General features: G+C 40.6%; 1 protein-coding gene across 4 annotated transcripts; it reads right to left on the minus strand.

The window, feature by feature from the left end:
* Window positions 1-2,868: 2,868 nt before the first annotated feature.
* Window positions 2,869-22,028, minus strand: LOC119787948 (copine-3-like). Of its 4 annotated transcripts, XM_038292036.1 has the most exons (16): window positions 21,889-22,028; window positions 19,779-19,964; window positions 19,496-19,675; window positions 19,334-19,408; window positions 15,398-15,469; window positions 15,239-15,316; window positions 15,074-15,163; window positions 9,245-9,343; window positions 9,059-9,142; window positions 8,229-8,288; window positions 8,018-8,151; window positions 6,713-6,767; window positions 6,469-6,520; window positions 6,257-6,390; window positions 5,875-6,108; window positions 2,869-3,260 (listed from the first exon to the last, which is right to left on the minus strand). In XM_038292036.1, the coding sequence occupies exons 2-16, from the start codon at window positions 19,935-19,937 to the stop codon at window positions 3,141-3,143; spliced, it is 1,626 nt and encodes a 541-aa protein (XP_038147964.1). In that variant the 5' UTR covers window positions 19,938-19,964; window positions 21,889-22,028; the 3' UTR covers window positions 2,869-3,140. The 4 variants fall into 4 exon arrangements, with proteins under 4 accessions (XP_038147964.1, XP_038147965.1, XP_038147967.1 ...); XM_038292037.1 differs by lacking the exon at window positions 9,059-9,142; XM_038292039.1 differs by lacking the exon at window positions 21,889-22,028 and having other exon boundaries at window positions 19,786-19,926.
* Between the last annotated feature and the right edge of the window lie 156 nt (window positions 22,029-22,184).

A 22,184-nucleotide genomic window follows, 5' to 3' on the forward strand; every position in this document is an offset into this window, starting at 1 on the left:
ATTTCAGCAGGCAATTTGCCAACTAAATGATGATGATATTCCGGTCTTTGCTCCTATGCCAATTTTAACTGTTCTATTACTGTCATTAAGAATATATAAATACACTTTAAGGATGTTTTATTTGAGGTCATAAATGATTAAAAATACGGATCATTTCTTTTAATGGAATTTTATATTGTTGTTGGGCAAATTTTATATCTACACATTGTTAAGTTATAATGACTAAACTCTCAAGTGCCCCTTTATCCTCATTAAGCAAGTGGGCTCTCCTCATTCTCCTGAGGAGGATGAGGAGAGCCCACCGGCCCCCACCCATCCTCCCCACCTTCTACAAAAGCACCATAAAGAGCGTTCTGACCAGCTGTCTCACTGTGTGGTGTGGAGGCTGCAGCACTTTAGACTGGAAGAAGGTGAGAAGAGTGGTGAGAACAGCAGAGAGGATCATGGGGGCTCCTCTTCCCTCGATAAAAGACATACCCTCCCAGTGCTGCATGTCCCAAGCCCTTAACATCATCAATGACCCCTCACACCTCCATCATGGACTGTTCTCCCTGCTGCCCTCTGGGAAGAAGCTTCACACCATCTGATGCAGGTCCAGCAGATTCCAGAACAGCTTTTTTCCCCACTGCCATTAGGCTGCAGGATGTTGTATAAAATGGGTTTATAAAAAATTAAAAAAAAAAAGCCCTGAATGTAAAACTGTAAATCATATACCAGTCTTATGTTTACATTTGTTCACCATGTTTACATTTATCACTGCTGCACTTTAAAAATGGAAATGTCTTGAGAGCTGTACTAAACTTAGTAAATTTATTTTTGTATACACTCTAAGTCTTATTGACACAGAAAACCGATATAAACTGAGTCTCTCTATACATCAAATTATACAGTATACTAAATAAATTAATCAAAATAGCATAGTAAATGTCTTTAATGATGATTATAACTGGTGATATTAATTATAAAACATTTATGCATACTTTGTTGTTTTTTTTCTGCTGTTGCTTCTCTTCATTTCTGTTTGATCTCAGGCTCTGCTCAGCTGACTTATGGGACTTCACCCGCTGCGTTAGAGTAATTTACATTAACGATGGGTCATGGATGAGTCTTTCATGGGACCATAAATCAAAACACACAGTTAAGACTGAAAAGAAGTGACTAAAGATGATGGTCATTAGAGTTAAGAAGCAGCCTATTCCATCTCCCGACCTTTTAAAGCTGTCAGGACAAACGGCACAGCTGCACAGTGAGTTTTATGAATTGATCTTTTATTTCACATCAGACTGAGAGAACAGACACTCACTTAGCCTCAGAACTCCTGATGACGGTTGTGGGGTTCACTGTAGAAAAAAATGAAATCTAAATAAGTAATTTTTTTCTTAAAATAAGTAAAATTTTCCTTGAATTGAGAAGGAAGGTGAGACACTTTTCCAATGGATCAAGACGGTTTACATTTAAAATAAAGAAAAACAATTGCAGTGTCTTTTTTAAAGTGCATATTATCTAATTATCTTATTTTAAGTATAAAACTCAATCCATTGGAAAATCACCATATTTACCTTCTCAAATGAAGGGTAAATACACATAATTTATGAAATTTTTACTCTTATTTTTATGTTTAAATAGGCATGTAGGCTAGAAAACTGCATGCAGTCCTTAGAGCTGTTTTTGCCAAACAACCTGTTTTGTTCTTCACTGAAAAAAATTATGCCACCACGTTAAGGATTTACTTAATCAAATTTAGTTACTTTAACACAACTGTTTTATGTCCTACCCTGCTAACATAAAACAATTATGTTAAAGTAACTAAATATGATTAAATAAATGCCAAAAATGGTTGCATTATTATTATTATTTGTGTGTTGTTAAAGGAAGAGAGGAGAGAGTTCCTGATCCTGTCTGGTTCCCCTCTGGATGGAAAGAATAAGTCAGTTTTATACATTTCTAACCTTTTCAAGATGAATTATGCAGCAGTGCGGAGAGGTTCCTGGAAATGTTTTGCAAAGATCCAAGAAGAGTTCGGATTGGTTGAGATACCCACCTACACATCAGTGTTTTTACAAATCGTTAGAAATGCCCAGCTCTGTGGAACATTTGGGATAATATCTGAAGAACATTTTTGTTCTGAATTGCTCTCCCCGCATTACCTCAGGCAGAATGAAAGGGTTCATCTTTCTAAGTAAGCAGAAATTCTCCCATATTATCCAGATGATCTACACAAATACAATAAAGCTCTTTAGCTTAACAACACTGACAAAAATAAAGCAATCCATTTCTGGCATTTACTTAATCATATTTAGTTAGAAATTTAGTTTAAATTTAGTTATTTAGTTTAACACAATTGTTTCATTTTAGCAGGGTAGGACATAAAACAATTGTGTTAGTGTTTCGCCGATTTTTGGCCCCGAAACCTGGCTGTGCAGTATTGGCCGATAGTGATGCCATCTGTTTGAAATTGATGTGTGTGTATATGAAGAACTGCAAACTACTTGGATGTAAAATAATTGCCATCATGGCTTTGTAAAGCTGCTGCCTACCTTTGTGAAGCAGGAAAAAGACTAAAACAAAGTGAATCCAGTAGAACTTTTTATTGCCTACATGGAATGGGTGACATTCCAGGCTCTCAAAATGGTATCGGTGCCCTATTTGTTGGTACTCACCAATACCGATCAACCATTTTAGTGCTGGATCAGGGCCCCGCCCAATACTGGTATCGGTGCAACACTAGTTAAAGTAACTAAATATGATTAAGTAAATGCCAAAAGCGGTTGCACTATTTTTTTCAGTGAACTCTCCATGTTTCTGCAACATGAACATGAAGTCTGCAGCTCCAATGGAAAAAAGCAACAAAAAAACAGAGATCGCATGTGAAAAAAAGAGAAATGTAAACAAGACGGATACAGGAAATAGGACAGAGTACATAAAATATTGTGACTGAGTTTTTGTAAAATCTTGCAGGTATGGCACCAGAATTTCAGTTAGGTCTGATTGGATTTATTTGATTTAATTCAACTTCAGTCAGAGAGGTAGGTGTTTTATTTTGCACAGTTTCATGCTAAATTGCTATAAAGCCTGGAGAAGAAGCAAGGGTGATCTCTGATCAACAGAATAGGTGTATAACCTCTTGCCATTAGGAAGGATTAGGATGGCGGAGGGTTATTGAAGGTGTTTGGTGGTTTTAGTTTGTAAGCATTGAAGAAGGATGACACTTGATCAGGAAGCTCTGCCAGGACACTCTGGGCGAGGGCCACACCGTTTCCCTGCAATAAAACAAAGCAGCATAAGGAGGACAGATCAAGAAACTTCTCAGTGGAATCTAGGCTTGATGTATCCATTCCCCTTAAACTTTTCCCACATTTTGTGACCAAACTGGCTTTCAAACTCTAATGGCAGCATAGACCAACAACCAAAGCAGTCAAAGATTGTGAAATGAAAAGAAGATGACAAAAATTTAAATTTAAAAAGAGGAAAAGATATCTGCGAAGATTCTCAGTCATCCAGGTCATGATCAAGCTTGAAAGGTTAAGTTTAGGCAACTAGATGTGAAGTTTTATTAGAAGACGTTTCGCCTCTCATCCAAGAGGCTTCTTGAGTTCTAACTAGTTTTGGGGAGCACTGAGTCGTTGGGAGCCAGCCAGCCATCTTTTTCTACTTATCCAGGGTCGGGTCGTGGGGGTAGCAGCTTCAGTAGGGAGGCCCAGACGTCCCTCTCCCCAGCCACTTGGGCTAGGTCCTTTGTGGGAATCCCAAGGCGCTCCCAGGCCAGCCGAGAAACATACTCCCTCCAGCGTGTCCTGGGTCTCCCCCTGGGCCTCCTCCCGGTGGGACGTGCCTGGAGCACCTCACCAGGGAGACGCCCAGGAGGCATCCTAACCAGATGCCCGAACCTCCTCAACTGACTCCTCTCGATGTGGAGGAGCAGTGGCTCTACTCTGAGTCCTCCCCGGATGACTGAGCTCCTCACCCTGTCTCTAAGAGAGAGCGCAGACACTCTATGGAGAGAACTCATTACAGCCGCTCGGTCATGACCCAAAGCTCATGACCATAGATGAGGGTAGGAACGTAGATCGACCGGTAAATCGAGAGCTTTGCTTTTTGGCTCAGCTCTCTCTTCACCACAACAGACCGGTACAGGGCCCGCTTCACAACAGACGCCGCACCAATCCGCCTATCGACCTCCCGCTCCATCTTCCCCTCATTCGTGAACAAGACCCCAAGATGCTTAAACCCCTCCATTAGGGGCAGTACATCCTCTCCAACCCGGTAGGCAGTAGGCAGCACTACAGTATATTAACCTCAGTGCTCCCAACCAGAAGTGAAGAAGCCTCTCGGATGAGAGACAAAACGTCTTCTGGATCAGCTTGAAAGCTTGGGAGTAATGCAGTTGTTTTCAGCCCCCTTTACCCTGATAAATACAATTAATGGGAAAACTTTCCTGCAGAAGTCAGCTTAGCAAAATGAGAAACAATAAAATCATCAGCAAAGACAGCAACAGTAAATCTAGAGGAGCTGTACAGGTCCATAACTTATGTGTAACTTATCTATGGAAGCCAGACTTATTGGTCGTATTTTCGCAATAAAGGAAGGATGACACTGTATCTGTCAGGTCCTGCAGGTCACATTGTGGTTTTCTTTGAATTCTCTATATGTTGCTATATTCTGTTATTTTTACCAGTTTGTCTGTGTAGTCTGCTCAGTTGTTTTCTAGTCTTTTTTTCTCCTGCTTAGTTCTTCATAAGTATTGTTGGATTTGTCTTTTGTCTCTCTAGTCATTATATCTGATTGGTTCTCTTAGTTTTTCTTTTCTTTTTTTATTGCTGTTTTATCATTTCTCCTTTTTAGTTTTACGTTATAACCCATTCCCATTTCCCTTTTAATCTCTCTCAATTAAATAATCTAATTCTTAAACTCTACCATACTTCTTTTGACTGTATGATCTGGTGAATTGTAAAGTGCCTTGAGATGACATGTGTTGTGAATTGGCGCCATATCAGGGTTTATACAGGAATGAATAACTCTAACTTAATGCTTTTTAATGCTCTTTCAATGCTCTTAGAAATAATTTTAATGCCACCAACAGGTACCCGTCAACAGGCTGCAGGCACGTCTCGAATTCCTCGTTTTCCAGCCACTTTTGCTAAAATTGGCATTTCTAACCCCATTCTCTAGCTTTTTTTGAACATATGGCTTCGCGATCAACCGGAAGCAGTTCCACACAAATATACTGTGATATAATATGTATGACGAAATACAAAGTTTGTATTGACGGAACAATTTTTTTTAAGAAAGCATTTAAAATGCCACAATAAACATATTTAATCAATTTTAATGCCAATTAAGGCCTTAATTTAAAAAAATATATATATAATTTAATGACATTTAATGATTTTTAATGACCTGCGGAAGCCTGCATATAAACTGAACTGAATTAAAGTGAATTAATTTGAATTCTTCTGAGCCTTATTCTGCATTTCGGTCCGGAATAACAGAGCATGAAAACCCCATCATAAAAACACCCTCACGTTCAAGTATGGTATTGGTGGAATCATGGTGTGGGGTTATTTATCTTAGGAAGGTACAGGAGAGCTATAGATGGGAAAATCTGCATCAAGGCTGTGATAGTGCTCTTCAGACATTCAGCATCCAAGCTGACTGAGCTGGAGCTGCTTTACGAAGAATAACGAACACAATCCTTTAGATGTGACCCCCATAAATTTGCCCCTGATCTCTGAGAAAAATGTGACTTTTAGAAAGCATTAAAAAAACATTATAACAATAAAAAAATTATTGTCAAGAAACGACAAAATGCATGAAAAGTTCAAGGGATTCATAGTATTGTAACTCCAGACTAGCAGGTAGGAAGTTCTGACTAACGTGAAATTGTCTGAAAGGCACAAACTGCACAATGTCTCTGGCGGCAGCCTCTCCCGTTGCAGAGAGCAGCAGTCGGTCATCGCTGTCCAGGAACTCCATGGCGTCGAAGTCCGCACCTCCGACGCCCACTATGATAATAGACATAGGCAGGTGCGAGGCCTCCACGATGGCGTTGCGCGTCAAGTCCATGTCTGTGATCACTCCGTCTGTGAGGATGAGCAGCACAAAGTATTGCTGCGAACGCAGAGAAACAAAAAGACATTAATATTTATAACATTTCTGCCTCTTCTTTCTACTTAACGCCTTCAATGTCATTTAAATTTAATACTTATAAGAAAATCTAAAGACTCTTTATTTTTGTGGGATCAAAATGTTTTCCTACTGATGCCATGTTCTGTCGGAGAGCTTGTCTGGCAAAGCAGGCCACATGCCTGATGATTGGAGCGAAGTTGGTAGGACCCCACAGCTTCACCTGAGGCAGACACTGCTGGTAGGCCTGCACTACCCCCTCTATCCCTGCCGCACACATACATCCTACAAGTTAAAGCCACAACTGGTCAACGTCTAGCAATGTAGAGCTAATTAAAGACTTACCTGCACAGAAGGGGTTCGTTGGATTAAAGTTGATGGGAAACTCATGAGAAACCTGTCAGCAAAAGATTAAAAGTTACAGAACATAGACGGTGTTTTTAGTGAAAGCGCAAAAATAAACATTGGATTTTAGATTTATGTTTAGGATCCTGATGCAGCTAAAAATATTTTTTATTGATTTGAAATCTGAAGCTTGTTTATCTGTAAGGATATTTTTCAGGAATGTTTTTTTTTTTTTTTTTCATACCTGCAATGATGGAGGAATCTGAGCTCCAAATCCAAACACTGGAAACATCTTCGTGCTAAACATAAAGAAAGTGAAGTTTAGTATTAGGGTCTTCCAGACTAAATTAATCAATTTAATCTAGTCCTGTGGGAAAGCAGCAAAGTCATTTTTTTCACATTTGCATGATGCTGTAAATAAAAACAGGAAAACTCTCTTCTTTTTTAAAGTTACAACCACCGACTTCAATGTATTTCATCGGGATTTTATGTAACGGATCAACACAGAGCATTTCACACCTCTCTAGAACAAAGAAATATAAAGACAAATTGTTATAGGAACAACCAACCTGTTCGGTATGAATCCACCATTTTTTTTTCTCCCATGGTTCTTTGAGAATTAGATAAAACTCAATTTTAAGGATGCAGAAGGATCCTTAGATCCATCATTTAAATTAAGTCTTTACTTTGACTAGGCCATTCTTACCCATTTCCCTGCTTTAGTCTGAACCATTCCAGCGTGGATCTGGTTGTATATTTTCTGTATTCCGCTAGAAAGTGATCATCTGTGCCAGCTTGACTGTGTCGATTAAAAAAGAATCATCCCCTCAGCATCATGCAGCAACCACTGTGTTTAACAGTGATGATGGTTGGTACTTGGAAAGATGTCTGCTTTCCGTTGTCCTTCACACATGGGTTTGTATATAGATCAAAAGGTTCAGACCAGATGACCTGCTGTCATGTTTACTTGTCCTGGATCTGTACAGCTCTTTACCAAAACGCACACAGGCATGTTGTCCTGCTAGAAGGTAAACCACCAAACAAGTCTCAAGGAGCAGCCTTTTCAAGGCTTCATTTCTCCCATCTTCCATGTTTCTGCTAAAGTAAAGGATCCCCACAGCATCATCCTGCTACTACTGTGCATCTCTCTGTTGATGTTGTGTTAAAGGTAAAGTGTAGTGTTAGTTTTCATGTAGTCCCCCACAGGCTATAGCAAACAGCACCCGTAGGGCCTTTCCTATCATAGAGAGAAATATGTATCCCTTTGCTTCCGTTTAACTTATCACTTGTTGGTATAAAATTCAAATATAATCCTGTGAGGTTTATGGTTTTTCTAACAAAATGTGAAAAAAAAATCCAGATATGTCAGAGAGGTTATCAGATATGTCAGAGGTATCAGGGATGCCATGCTGGGATATAAACAGAGGAATTTCAAACTTGATCTCTTCTCTTATAATTGGTAGGATTAACAATAATGGTTTAAATGAAGGGTGATTGGTCAGCATATTAACTTTCCTCTTGCACTGCTTTATCATTCCGTGCATTTCACCTGTCATAGTCCTGGATGACGTTACCTACAGCCCAGATGGCCTGCAGGTATTCATTATAGCCCTCAGGGTTGATGTAATGGAGTGACTGAGGGGACATGGGGTCCCCGTTGGAGCCTGTAAAATCGATGGCAATCTGGGGAGAGACAAAGAGAGAATACAAAAATAAAGAAACAGATTCATCCGAAGTAATTCAGACATTTGCAAACTCACCGTAAAGTTGATCTGACATCCTCCCATAACATAATCCAGGAAGCTATATTCCTTCTCCACCTGTAAGACATATTGCTTCATCATCTGTTTCCCTTTTGACACGTTCACACTGGATACTGGGCTCTAAGCTTTTCACATGGGCAAATCATGTGGTGGGTTCCGAAAAGGGGGGAAAATACAGCATTTCCATGAGACAACTAGAGACATGGATGAAGAAGATGCTGCAGAGAGGCTTTGCTGCCCCCTACTGAGCTTGATATCTAGTTGCAGTGCCTGGTGAAGTTACTTCAGAATAATTTAACTTTATTGATCTCACAATGGAGAAATTTACTCTCTGCATTTAACCCATCCCCTTGGGTAGAAGCGGGCTGCCATTGTGCTGCGCCCGGGGAGCAATCGGGGATTAAAGGTGTTGCTCAGGGACCCAGAGTGGCAGTTCCTGGGAACTCAGAACCTCAGGATTCCAAGCTTTATGTCCATTAGGCCACCACTCCCCACAAGGCACCAAAAATCTAAATTCTGCTTATTTTTTTCCCTCAAAATGGTGCAGTTGTTGGAAAAAAGGCTCTAAGGCGTAGTTTGTGGGGGTTTGAGATCAAAACTGGTGTTGTTCAGCTCTACTTTAGACCCTCACTGAGCACACTTTGAAGGGGAGTACATTGCTTCTCTATTCTGTGACTAAAACACAAAGAGCCAAGTCAATACTGGAAAGTCAAAGCATCATAACCTCCATTATGAGTTTACTGCCTATTCAAACAGCGTTACAGCAGGCCTTATTGTGAAACATAATAAAATTGACAAAAAGGTGGGATGATGTTTTTCAATGTTACCTGGCAGCGTTTTATACAAATGATCCCCGAGTTTTTATATTTTTTGTTTTTCGTCTTTTTGGAGTTTATGCATTCAAATTCAGCCTGAAAATAAAAGAAAAAACAATCAAATCAAGTATAACTTTTTTTGAGAGATGTAAATTGTTTCAAAACACACACAAAAAAAAGACATCTAGAAAATCTCACCGGTGAACTGTGTGTTCCTGTTAGCATCTCGGCTAGTGAGGCTCTAAAGCTGCCAATAAGGTCATGGGAGCCGTTCATGCGGTTGTCATAGCAATCGACCTGGGGGAGGAGAACGCCACGATAAGTTCCAGTGATTCATGCAAGACTCATCATATTACAAGCAACATCTCACATGTCATGCAGTCATCAACATATGACAGTTTTCTTATCAGGTAAAAAGCAAAATAATTACCTCACATGAGCTAAAAGAAGGATAAATCCCACGAACACTGCTGCTTTTTAGGTGTGGCAGCATTATATGACAAAAAAAAAAAGCAATAAACGATCAATTAGTAGCATGTGAGAGACTAAAAGCCAAACAAGTCAAAGAAAGCTCTGGTAAATGGGAACATATTAGTTCATGTTAATATGAAGGATTTTTAACCAACAAGCAGATGTGGTCAAGATAAAAAAGTAAGTATAATTGCTTTAAATCCTAATATTTTACACAGAACGTTCTTAAAGTCTGCTGAATTTAACCTAAAACATTATCAAGTTACAAATGCTTAGTTTTCTGTGATGTTTTTTATTCGTAGGCCATATTTACTCCATGTGAAAGCAAATTCATCTTCTTTAGTGATAGCAAGATCTCACACTGAAAAATGCAGAGTAATATTTGTTTATAGTCGCGGAGGAGAGGCTGCAGATCTGGTGTCCAGCTGAAGATCAAACATGCTGCACGGACTACTGGCTCTTCTCTCTCTGCCCGACGCTACCGCTGGTTACGACCGGTCCCTCTCCAGGAGGACGCCATTGGAACCGTGACGCCGCCGCCACCCCTGCTCCAGCCCGTCTGGGCCGAGCCTCCGCCGAGCCGCGATCCTGATGGAAGCGCTGCCCGGCGATCAGGATCATTCTCATCTTCCATGTCAACAACGGAGTTTCAGCTGAGCTGCTGGAACAGCTGGACACCGCAGCGTCAGCGTTGGCTACGACAAATCCCGTTGCGCCCAGTGAGTACGACAGTGACGTCATCAAGATTGAGGCGTGGGTTGCTGAATGCGCGCTCCATTGCAAATAAAGCTCTCTCTCTTGGTGAACTCTTCTCCAGAGAAAGTCTGGATTTTATGTTCCTAACAGAGACTTGGCAAAAGGATGGAGAAATGTATCATCTGAATGAGTTGTGCCCTGCTGGCTGTGCCATTTTAGGGAAGCCCCGCCCCTGTCGCCGTGGCGGGGGACTTGCTGCTGTGTACCAGGACAGGTACACATGCAGAATAACTGAAACTGAACTTTTTTACTCGTTCGAAGTGGAAATGCTGAAAAGTAGTCTTTCAAACACTTTTTATAGCATCTTGATCTACCGCCCTCCTGGCCCTGCTGGTGTTTTTATCAGTGAATTTAATAATTTTTTATCCTCTCTCATTAAACTGGAGAGAGTTTTAGTTCTTGGGGATTTTAACTTGCATTTGGATGATGATACATCCAACCCAGCAGTGGAGCTTTTATCTTTGATGGAATCATTCGGATTTAGACAACATGTATCAGGACCCACCCACAATAAGGGTCATACTTTAGACTTAGTCTTCTCACTTGGCCTCCATGTTACAGATGTCCGTGTCCAGGATGTCCACCTGAGTGATCACTACTGTATCTTCTTTAACTTAAATGCTCCTCCTGAGCTTAGGCCAGCCCCTACAAAGGCTAAAAGAAGGATCATAACAGAAGCTACAGCTGAAGGATTCTGTGCTCTGTTTGATTCTCGTGGTCTTCAGGAATGTGTGGATGTCAATGATCTCTTGCACCTTTTTAATTTTCAATGTGCCAAAATTTTAGATCAAATTGCCCCTTTTAAGACAAAAAATGCTGCCCATACACAGATGTGTCCTTGGATAAATGAACGTATTCTGGACTTTAGAAGGCTGTGCCGCAGAACCGAACGTCTGTGGAAGTCCACAAGACTTGAGGTCCACAGACTTTATCTTAAAGACCTCATTTCTTCTTTGAACGATATGCTGAAAGAAGCAAGATCTAAGTACTTTCAGCATTTGATTGCATCTAATAAAGGAAACCCGAAGGTGTTGTTTGACACTATAAACTCCCTTGTGTCTCATGCTAGTTCTGCTACCTCTGTGCTTTGCCAAGCAGATAGCAACGACTTCCTTTACTTTTTTACTGAAAAGTTCAGAAACATCAAGACTAAAATCCCACCTTCTTCTTACTCTCTCTCAGCTAGTGTTGCACTGCCCTCACAAGCCTGGTCTTCATTTAATTCAGTGTCCTTGGCAGACATTGCTGAATTATCTGCTAAAATGACCCCCACCGCTAATTTGCTTGAGGTCCTCCCCTCCAAGGTTTTTGGAAATGTCTTTGACTCAGTCGGACCATGGGTCACCAGACTGTTTAATAAGTCCTTGTCTTCTGGTGTTTTCCCCAGCTCCTTTAAACATGCCATAATAGAGCCAAGACTTAAGAAGCCCAGCCTGGACCAGTCAGAACTTAAAAACTATCGGCCAATATCTAAGCTCCCTTTTCTGAGCAAAATACTGGAAAAAGTGGTAGCTAACCAACTGACATCCTTCCTTCAGACCCATAACATCTACGACAAGTTTCAGTCAGGGTTTCGGAAACACCACTCTACTGAAACAGCCCTGCTGAAAGTGTCTAGTGACATCATGATGTCTGCAGACTCCGGAAGCTGTACGGTACTGGTCCTGTTAGACCTGTCTGCAGCCTTTGATACGGTCGACCATTCCATCTTGATAAACCGGCTGCGGGATTGGGTGGGAATGACAGGTCCAGTTTTGGAGTGGTTTACTTCCTACTTAGCTGGTAGGAGCTTCAGTGTGGCAGTCAATGACATGATGTCTGAGCGGGGAGATCTCCAGTATGGTGTTCCACAGGGCTCAGTCCTGGGACCACTTCTCTTCTTACTTTATCTCCTCCCTCTTGGCCAGATTATCCAGCAGCACAGTGATGTGGCATACCATCTTTTTGCTGACGACATACAGCTGTACTGCTCCTTTAAAACCTCAGAGGTCCACAAATTACACTCTCTGATAAACTGTCTGTCCCGGATTCAGCAGTGGTTAAACAACAACTATCTCGCACTGAATACCGAAAAGACTGAGACACTCATTATTGCTCCTGACAGTGCCATCCCTGACATTAAACAGCACCTGCGTGATCTATGTTCCTCAGCCAAATCCAGTCTGCGTAATCTTGGAGTGATTTTCGATGAGGGGATGTCCCTTGCGCTACACTCAAAACAATTGATCAGGAACTGTTACTTCCATCTGCGCAATATCTCCAAGGTAAGGAAAATCTTCTCTCACGATGATTTGGAGAGAATCATCCATGCCTTCGTCTCTTCAAGACTGGATTACTGTAACAGCCTGTTTACCTGTCTGAGCAAGAAGGAGCTGGGTCGCCTACAAATTGTCCAGAACTCTGCTGCAAGACTCCTGACCCGTACAAACAGGACAGCCCATGTAACTCCTCTCTTGAAGTCCCTACATTGGCTTCCTGTTGCTTCCAGGATAAAGTTTAAAATCCTGGTCCTTACTTTCAGGGCCCTTCATGGACAGGCGCCCGGCTACATGACAGGTCTGATCCAGCCGTATACGTAGGTCCGTAGTCTACGGTCTACAGGTCAAAACCTGCTTATGGTTCCTCGGACCCGTTTTAAAACCCGAGGAGACCGGTCCTTTAAAGCGGTGGCACCCCGTCTTTGGAATGAACTCCCCCTGTCCCTGCGCTCTCTGGACTCGGTGGACATCTTTAAAAAACAGCTAAAAACACACATGTTTTCACTAGCCTTCCAAAGCACATAGCCTGTTGTTTTATTCCCTTATTTATTATAGCTTTTATTGCATTTTATCTGTTTTTACTTGTGTTGTTTTTATGTTATCATGTGAAGCACTTTGTGACTTTGTCTGTGAAAAGTGCTATACAAATAAAGTTTACTTACTTACTTACTTACTTACTTATAGAGTCAAAAGTATTGGCAGCTCTGATAACGCCTATTAACTTTTTTACTAAAATAAAACAGAGCTTTAGATTTGTAGGATAATCAGGAGAGGTGATTTTTTAAATAGAAATCTTGATTCCCTGGGATATGAATATGACAAGATCAAAAACTTTTCTAGCAACTGGTCAACTGGTGACTGGATTAGCTCCAAATCCATAACAGTACAACGAGTGAGCAGGGCAGATACGCAAAACATTAAAATGTCCAATTCTTCCATAAGACTTTTCCCTTAATGCTTTGAAAGGGAAGCTAAAAAAAGAAGACGAAAAAAAAAAAGAATATTTTTCTGTACTTCCAAAAAAGTAAAAAAAAAAAAAACGTTTTCGCTTCCCATCCAGGAAGCTTTTTCAATTCAAATGTCTTGATTAGAGTGAAGTTCCAGACTTGTTTTGGCTTAGAAAACATGCAAATTGAACCCAAAAGAACAGTTATATCCCTTAGTAATGGGAAGAACTATGACCTGGATGAATGAGAATCTTCTCCAGCATATTTATCTGTCCTACCATCAAAAATGTAAACATGTGGAGTTTGCTAAACTCAATTGAAACTTTAACAAGAACAATTAGCCTTTAAACTGAAGACTAAGACTATATGGAAAGCAACATGGACTGCTCAGTTTTGGGTTAGATGCCCCTCGCGACCCCAACTGGGACAAGCGTGTCAGAAAATGGATGGATGGATGAAATGGATGAAAAGCAACACATGACTACTATTAAGTATAGTGGAGGATCTGTATACACTCACACTCCTCATATTTGGCAATCCTTCAGCAGATACCTACACATGTGGAATAGATAGACCTTGATATCATGGAGTAAATCTCCTCCTAGAGCTCCATATATTGTCTACTCCTTACTTGTATTAATACTTTCAGGCCACTGGCGTCATTCTATCTTATTCTACTTAAGAAAGCGCCTCAATCAACCGTGTCTTTGTTCAAGCACATCTCTTTCTTTTAATTTGATAAACTGATTCAAAGAGTATAAAAATGTCCATACATCATTTATTTTAGCTTTAAACAACGTAACCTTCAGATGGAACTAGTTTCTCCCCATACAAAACGTTTTTCTTTATAATATATGTACTCAGATTAAAGGTTGTATGTTTTGTTTCAGTAAATATTCAGTCTTTTTCAGATAAATATACAATTATAGAAAAAATTTTTTTATTTTTTTATATCTTTTATTTATTTTCATAAAAGTCTATTACCTGAAGAACTATGAACATAGATTTGTTTCTTTATTCTTCAATCAAAAAAAGGTTGCTTCAATCAAAAAATAGATTTTCATTAAAAAAACCTTCACTTCAACGAACAAAAGGTGTTTGAATGCAAAAATATATTTGCGATTCAAAAAAATACATTTGAACACTGCTTTTCTTTGATTGAAAATGTTTTATTTGATAGAAGTGCAGTCTTTTTTGTTTAAAGCAACTTTTTGAATTGAAGTAACATTGTTTTTTGATTGGACCACGTAATGGGTAGGACATTTGTGTCTTTATAATTCAATCAAACAGAATCAATAAAAAAAGTAACCTCAATTAAAAGATAAACGTTTTCAATCATAGAAAATAGTTTTTTAATGCAAATAAAATATTTGAGACTCAAAAAATTGCATTTGAACACTTTTTTTATTGTTGAAAATGTTCTCTTTGGTGGAAGAACATGAGAACATGTGATCTAATCAGTTTTTCCATAACTGTATAATATTTCAAAAGTTTCTAAATGGATCTTTATAAAAGGAGAAAGAATGTGTAAAACATTAGGAATAAGTTAGCAATGTACTTACTTTTTCATTGCTGTATCACAGAACAGAAATTACCTTTATTGGTTTTTCCACATCCCCCCCAGAAAGAGCTCGCAGTGAAATGCGGAAAGGCCTCCATACTGGATTCCTGTTGTTTTGAACAACCTGTGTGAAGCAGAACAGCCGAACCCCAAGTGAGCGCTAATCGCAGCTAAACCAGATGCCGTTTGATAAACTCACCTCTGTCCTGTGTGCCAGCTGCCACCCTGTTTCTGTTTGCTTGTAGAACTCCAGGAAGGGATCGGACCACCACAGAAACTACACAACGTTACATCGTAAGTAAAGCACGAATGAATCAGAGCAGACAGCTCAAGCAAACTCCGACGCCTCAATCTGTACCTTTTTGTCGAGCCTGAGTGCTGACACTTCAAAGTGTGCCACTCTTGTGTCTGTTATCTCTTCAGCACTGATCTATAAATTGGGTCAAAAAAGGAGGAAACATTATTATTTTGCCTCCTTTTAAGGCAACTTAAAAAAAGGGTGAATATCATGAAAAATTGTGTTTGCGCATCCTGTCTGGCTGTAAGGTTCGCACTCTCCCAAGTTCGGTACAGGTGGAGACACGACTTCGTGTTGAGGAAGTTAGCAGCGGTGGCATAGGCTTGCAGATCGGAGGCTAAAGTCAAACCTCCCGCACCGGTAATGTTGCCCATCCTCTTCAAAAGAGCCGAGGACAGCCCCAAACCTGCCCACTGCACATCACCAGGCGGTCAGTGGTCCATGAGGGTCGACCTGGGGACACAACTTCAGTTTCCGAGGGGGATTGTAGAGACATCACTGCGGCCAGACCTGATCTTGTGGTCAATTCCATGCAAGACCATCCTCCTGGTGGAGCTAACTGTACCGTGGGAGTAGGGATCAGAGGATGCTAATGAGCGCAAAGGCACCAAGCATTCAGACCTGGTAGCTGATTAAAGAGAGGCTTGCTGGAAAGTCATCACATGCCCCATCAAGGTGGGATGTAGGGGATTTGTTGCATCCTCAATGGTTTGCCTGCTCTGCCACCTCTGATGCACTGGAGCTGGACGTTGCAAAGCAATTAGGAAATCGGTAGAGGCAGAAAAGGGGAGTTTCTGGCTGTGGCTAAGGAGAAGACACAGGGAGTGGGAGCCTAAAGAGCAGATTAGACTTCTGCTACCGCACACATCAAATGCCGCTTGGGTCTGGTTTTGAACCAGTTTTGCTGGTATGCTTCTGCACTGTCGGTCTGGAATTTCTAGGGATGTACAGCAGTTTCCTGCCAAAGCCCAAGGGGGAACCTATTCGAGAACTCACGAGAACTTTGGTGGACGGTCACACACCTTGGTATCTCTATATAATTTGTCAGAGGCATCGTACAAGTGGTTGTACTTCCGAACTTCCTTGATTAACCTTTCGTCCAAGTTGTCTATTGTAGTTGTTCCTTGTTTTTTGAAAATGGCGCGCCCCGGCACCGAATCGAGAAGGACGACCACACAGACAGCCGGAAAGGCATACCAAGGACCAATCACACAATCGCAGCTGCTTTTTGTCTGCGCACTTCCGCTTAAGGTCTGTGCGGGTTTGTGACCGACCGATGCGTAGCCAGAATTTTTTTGAGGTGCGTGACGATGGTTGCAGAACCTCTGTGCGGGGGCGTGGTCGCGCACAGACACAGATTTGACGGTTGCAGAGGCTATGCGTCAGAAGCATAAATTGGCCTTAACACCTAGGGCATCGGCAGAGGGTGGCTGGGATCCCTGCCGTCGCTCCACCACAAAGAGATGTACTGGGGTTAAAGCTGCGGTTCTCAAAGTGTGTGGCGCGACCCACTGGTGGGGAATTGAGACGTGACAGGTGGGGCGCGCCAAGTTCCGGTGTGTGTGTGTGTTGTGTGAAATGTAGAACGTGTGAGAGCAAACTGTCCTTATAGCTGTATGTTGCCGCTTTTTAGACCAATCAAACCCACAAAGTAATCATTACTAGCCTACATGCAGTCTAATTAAAAGAACATTAGATATGAGAAACATTTCACCTGGAACTGAAGTGCCAAAATAATGATTGACATGACGTCGGCATATTATTTGTAATAATGTTGTGTGTTGCCAACTCAGTGACTTTGTCGCTATATTTCAGACCCCTCCAGCGACTCTTTTTCAAAAAAGCGACTAGCGACAAATCTAGCGACTTTTGGAGACTCTTACGTGAAAGCACGTATCATTCCTTTTCTTGTCCTCCAGCGGCAGGTGCTGCCGTGGGGCGCCTCCCCCATCCCCACCCCGTTCTCCCCCGCTATCGCAGGAGTCCCTCTCAGCGCTGCAGTCAGAGACACAGCATGTTTACCCTCAGCGTCCAGACTGCAAATAAAGCGCACATGCGCCGGGATTGACGGCGCAGGTTGATCATAAATAACTGAATTTGAAATATTTTATCTTAAATAAATAACGGCGTTTGATTCACACAGCAGCATGTTAATGTTGTACCGTGATTTGTGGGCTCCTTGGTGGACCACAAGGGAAAAAAAGAAAACGTTTAAAAAAGTTTAAAAAAAATTGTAACTCCGCCATAGTGTCTCTTTATGGTTCATTTTGCCGGTCACAAACCGGGTAAAGGAGGAGGTTTAGTATTGTAATAAATTAAACATTAATAAAACAATAATAATAATAATAATAATAAACATTAATGGACAGAAAAAAGTAGCTCTATATTATTTGGGTGTTTTTACTCACTTTTTGTCTCTCTCTAACAACGTTATTTCTCCCACTCCCATCTCAGCTGAACATTGAGCAGGACTTGAGAGTGGCAGTATCAAGCCTGCAACCCCGTTTTGAGAAACTGTGCAATGCAAAACAGGCTCATTGCAGCCACTAATGCAGGGATAAATAGACCTGTCTTGCCAGATGGATTTCATTTCTTTTCTTTTATTAACAGATTGCAGAGTGGCACTGAAATTTTTTCTATCTTTGAGCTTGATACAAATTTTGACACAGCTGCATTTTTATTTTCTTTATTTTTGAGCTTGCTGTTATTTGATGTAGATAGTTTGTATTTAGATACTACTTGTTACTTCAATAAAATTGGAACATTTTAAGATTGTTGCATATTTCATTAGTATTGTGTTGGGGCGATGGGGACAGGCGGGGCTTGAAAATTCCCCCTTGTCCAAAGTGGGGAATGACAGAAAAAGTTTGAGAACCACTGGGTTAAAGGAACAAATTATCCATGACTGGTAGTCCCCAGCTGATGACCCGCTCAAGCCCAGGGGTAATAAAGGCACTGGTGGAGGTGCATCAGGCAGCAATGCCCAGCAGGTAGAACATCACCCTGTATTAGGGCTGGGCGATATAGAAAAAAAGCTTATCGATAAAAAAAAATGCATATTGATCGATATCAATAATTATTGAAAAGATTTGAAACCATATTTTATGTGCAGCTCTGCCTGGACTTTTTATAATATTGCTAAATGATTTAATTTTAATAAAAAACACAAACACAGACTTCGAATTAAATCTTTATTTAACCAACTTTTTTAACCATAACAGAATTGTTTTAAAGAAAAATAACTTAAGAGACCTGAGTTATGTTATTAAATACTGACAAAGAATAAACTAAAGTGACCAAAATAAATATAACAAATAAATAAATGCCCCCCCACCGCCGCCGCCGCCCCCGTTTCCTGCTTTAACCTGAGTTATTACTTTGAAGTTTCTGGGCCCTCAGCATTTTTATCTCAATTGTTAGAACTACGTGGGAAACTGCCCAGAACTGAAAATATATATATATTTTCCGAAGATTCCTCGGAGGAGAGCCGTGTCGGGGCCTACACAGCTCGTACTCCTGCGGCTGTGAGCGGCTGAGATGATAAAAAAAAAGCTGGTTTCGTTATCAGACTGGTTTTCACTGGTTCCCGACACATTTTCCAGATGACTGTGGTTTGTTTTTGGTCCGACTTGCCATGACCGAAATACTGCCAGACTGCCGAACTACAAAAACCCTTCTTTGAAACAATTTCCTCCGCCTCTCCTTGCTGCATCTTCATGTGCTCTGTGTTGTGGTTTGAGAGGGCGGCGCTTGGTGACGGCATGCCTGGGTCAGCAATTGTGATTGGTTGGGAGGAAGCAGTGACTAGCATAAACCTACATGCTAGGCTACAATGAGAAGGAAGGAAAACTGCGTTTCTTTTTTATCAAACTTTTATCGACCCTCTTTTTTTCTATTGCGCCACACGTCTATCGATCGATATATATCGTTATTGAATTATCGCCCAGCCCTACCCTGTATTTCCAATTAAATTGGATGATGAAATGGTCCACTCACAGTAATGGTCCCATGGCCCACAGGTCTCCTGTCCTTCAGCAACAACGGTCGGGTCATCTGCTTGTTGGAAACTATCTGGATGAAAAACAATATTCTGTTGCTTTCAAACATGCAAAATCAGAAAATGTTCTCATTCTTAGCTCTACATCCCGTTTAACTCACCTGACCGAGGGTGCATTCCAGCTCTCCCAAGAAATCATGATCACTCAGATCATGGGTATCACTGTCGATGTCGTACACGCAAAACCTCAGCCTCTGCACCATCTCAAAGTAGTAGTCGATGACAAACTTCCTGGCAAACTTTGGGTTAAGGCAGTTCAGGATCATCTCTGTGCGGCCAAACTACTTTCAGAGAGAATGACAAAAGAGACATGGGTAGGAAAATGTGGATAGCTGTTTTTTTTCTCAGTTCATCACCAATCTGCCATCATGACCCAACACGGACCTCATACCAGTGGGAGCCTGAAGTGTTGATGTAAAGAGCGCACAGAGGGTCAGACTTGGAGAAGACGTCCATGTCCATCAGGTTTTCACAGGAGATGGTCAGCTCCACCTTGGAGGCCAAGTGAGCGGCCGCCGGAGCTGAGACCGGCGCTGATGCCATTTCAGCTCGATGTGTTAAAAAGATAATCTGTCATTGGCAAGCAGGGAATTTAGCTGAAATGTCATGTAATTTATGACCAAAAGTATTTAGACTAGTTGAATCTTTTGAAATGTTTTAATGATACAAACACTGAGTGTTTTATATTTGCACTTAAATGGGAAGTGGCTACTTTAATAGCCCCAAATAAAGGCCAACCAACTGCCCTCGGAACTCATTTACTCTATCTCTGGATAAATGCATAAAATGAAAATGTTTATATTTCATGTGACAGGGACTGACCCTGAGCTATCACACTCTGATAAAATGCAAAGCAGGCACAATTCAGCATTTGCTGTCTGCTGAAAAAGACAAAGCCATCAATGCCTAAACCGCTGGCAGTAAACTCATAGGGAAGCGGCTGTTCCAACTGTTGCATTTCCAAATTCTCCGGAGTGAATAAAGTGAATGTGATTGCATGGGAGTAGGTTTGCATAGGGACCATAGGGACATGTCCCTACCAAAATTTTGGACTGACCTACTTGTCCCTACCAACAATTAGATGTGAAAAACATGTTTATAATTTACAATACAGCGTTGTTGCAGCAGTAGAGGAGTTCTGGATGGAGAATATTGACAGACGAAAACAATATTTATCTAAAGTGCAAAATGTTTATATATATATATATATATATATATATTTTTTTTTTTTTTTTTTTTTTTTGCAGTTTTGGTGTAATTCCTGCTGTAAGTGGGTCGCACTGTGAGCTATAGACATGTTTTAGAGTCTCTATACTCCAGTTAACGATTAATCAAATACTAAATTTGTCAATACTCGATTATTCCGATGAATTGTTTCAGCCCTAGATAAAATACATGAAATGGGTTAAACAGAGTAACTACAGCCTAGATGTACAATAGAGTGAAGTTAATGTTCTAAATGCTCAGTGTCAGTTCCAGTTTTCATGTAAATAAAATAAATTCATTTGGTCTCCCTTGAATCTATTATTCCGCTTTGTTTAATGATACAAAGAGAACATTTAAAAGATAAGAGTGGGTTTTACCTCTGTTTACCTATGCACAATTATATATCTTCAAAAGAAAACAACAGGATAAATCCACATAAAACAAACATATTCAGACTATATTTGGTTAAATAGGCACAAATTCACCTATTGTCTTAGTTGCTGGTAATTCAAATGCAAAATTTTCAAAGTGGAATATAGTCCTAATTCCACAATCATAAGAGCCGGTGATGCTTCAAACATTGATAAACAGCATCTATTGTGTGTAGCGCTTATACAATCTGTATTAATGTAGCAAGAAATTTAAATTCAAATGAAATACACCCTGATTTTCACTTCAAGCATAAAGAAACGAGCATGCAGAGCATATTTTGCAATGCCATCAGACCAATAATGTCCCTACCAAAGTTGAAATCAAACCTACTCCTGTGATTGGATCGATTATCAAGGGGGTGATAGCTTCAATACCACTGAAGCTATCACCTTATAAAAAAAAAAAAAAGAATAATAAATAAATAAAATTAGTAAAACAAAATTTGTAAAGAAAAAAAAATGAAATAGATCCAAAGGACCTATCAGTAACCATGTCTGTTCCAGCGCATATCATGATTAGGACATGATCTACAGGGGCACTGGCCCCCGTTGGCCCCTGTCTAGAACCGCCCATGGTTTAACCAGGGAGAAAAGAAAAAACAAAAAGGCTAAACGGTATCAAGTTTTAGATTTTTTTAAGCTATAGTTGTTATTTCGAGGGGAAAAGCATATCTACACTGTAATCTAAACAAATCCTAACGGTTTTCCTTTAACAATGACACTATTCATACAGACTTTCCTAACCCCACATTCAGCTGATTGAATGACTGCAGTGACATGAGGGGGTGTGGTGACCATCAAAAGCTCTCTGCAGTCTCTCACAATATCTACTCTCTAATGAATAGCGGATTACTCACATTAATTTATCCGGTTTGCTCCCGATTCAATAGCACTGGCTCCATTAGTTTATTTTTGGCCGACTGAAGAGAAAAAAATAACGTTTATCTGACAACAACAGCTGGGTGAGGCGGTGTGGGTGGAGCCAAGAGCTTCCGCGCGCACTGATTGGTCAATCTAGAACTAGACGATCCCAATGACAGTTTAATATCGGAAGAGTGATTGCTACAGCAGTGTCTTAAAAGTACAATATAATTACAATTAGTTTATTATTCGTATTTGTAACAGGCCGGAACTCTTAAAAATTGCGCTCGTT

Source organism: Cyprinodon tularosa, unplaced genomic scaffold, assembly GCF_016077235.1.
Source record: "Cyprinodon tularosa strain WSP-4 unplaced genomic scaffold, ASM1607723v1 ctg306, whole genome shotgun sequence".
Lineage (NCBI taxonomy): Eukaryota > Metazoa > Chordata > Actinopteri > Cyprinodontiformes > Cyprinodontidae > Cyprinodon > Cyprinodon tularosa.

Bases quoted from the DNA above. Each gene is read 5' to 3' on its own strand.
- LOC119787948 (XM_038292036.1), bottom strand. From the start codon at position 19,937: ATGGCATCAGCGCCGGTCTCAGCTCCGGCGGCCGCTCACTTGGCCTCC. The intron at 19,676-19,778 runs GTCCGTGTTGGG...CTCTGAAAGTAG, and splicing joins CAGGCTCCCACTGGTATGAG to TTTGGCCGCACAGAGATGAT. The intron at 15,317-15,397 runs GTACAGATTGAG...AACGTTGTGTAG, and splicing joins CACTCAGGCTCGACAAAAAG to TTTCTGTGGTGGTCCGATCC.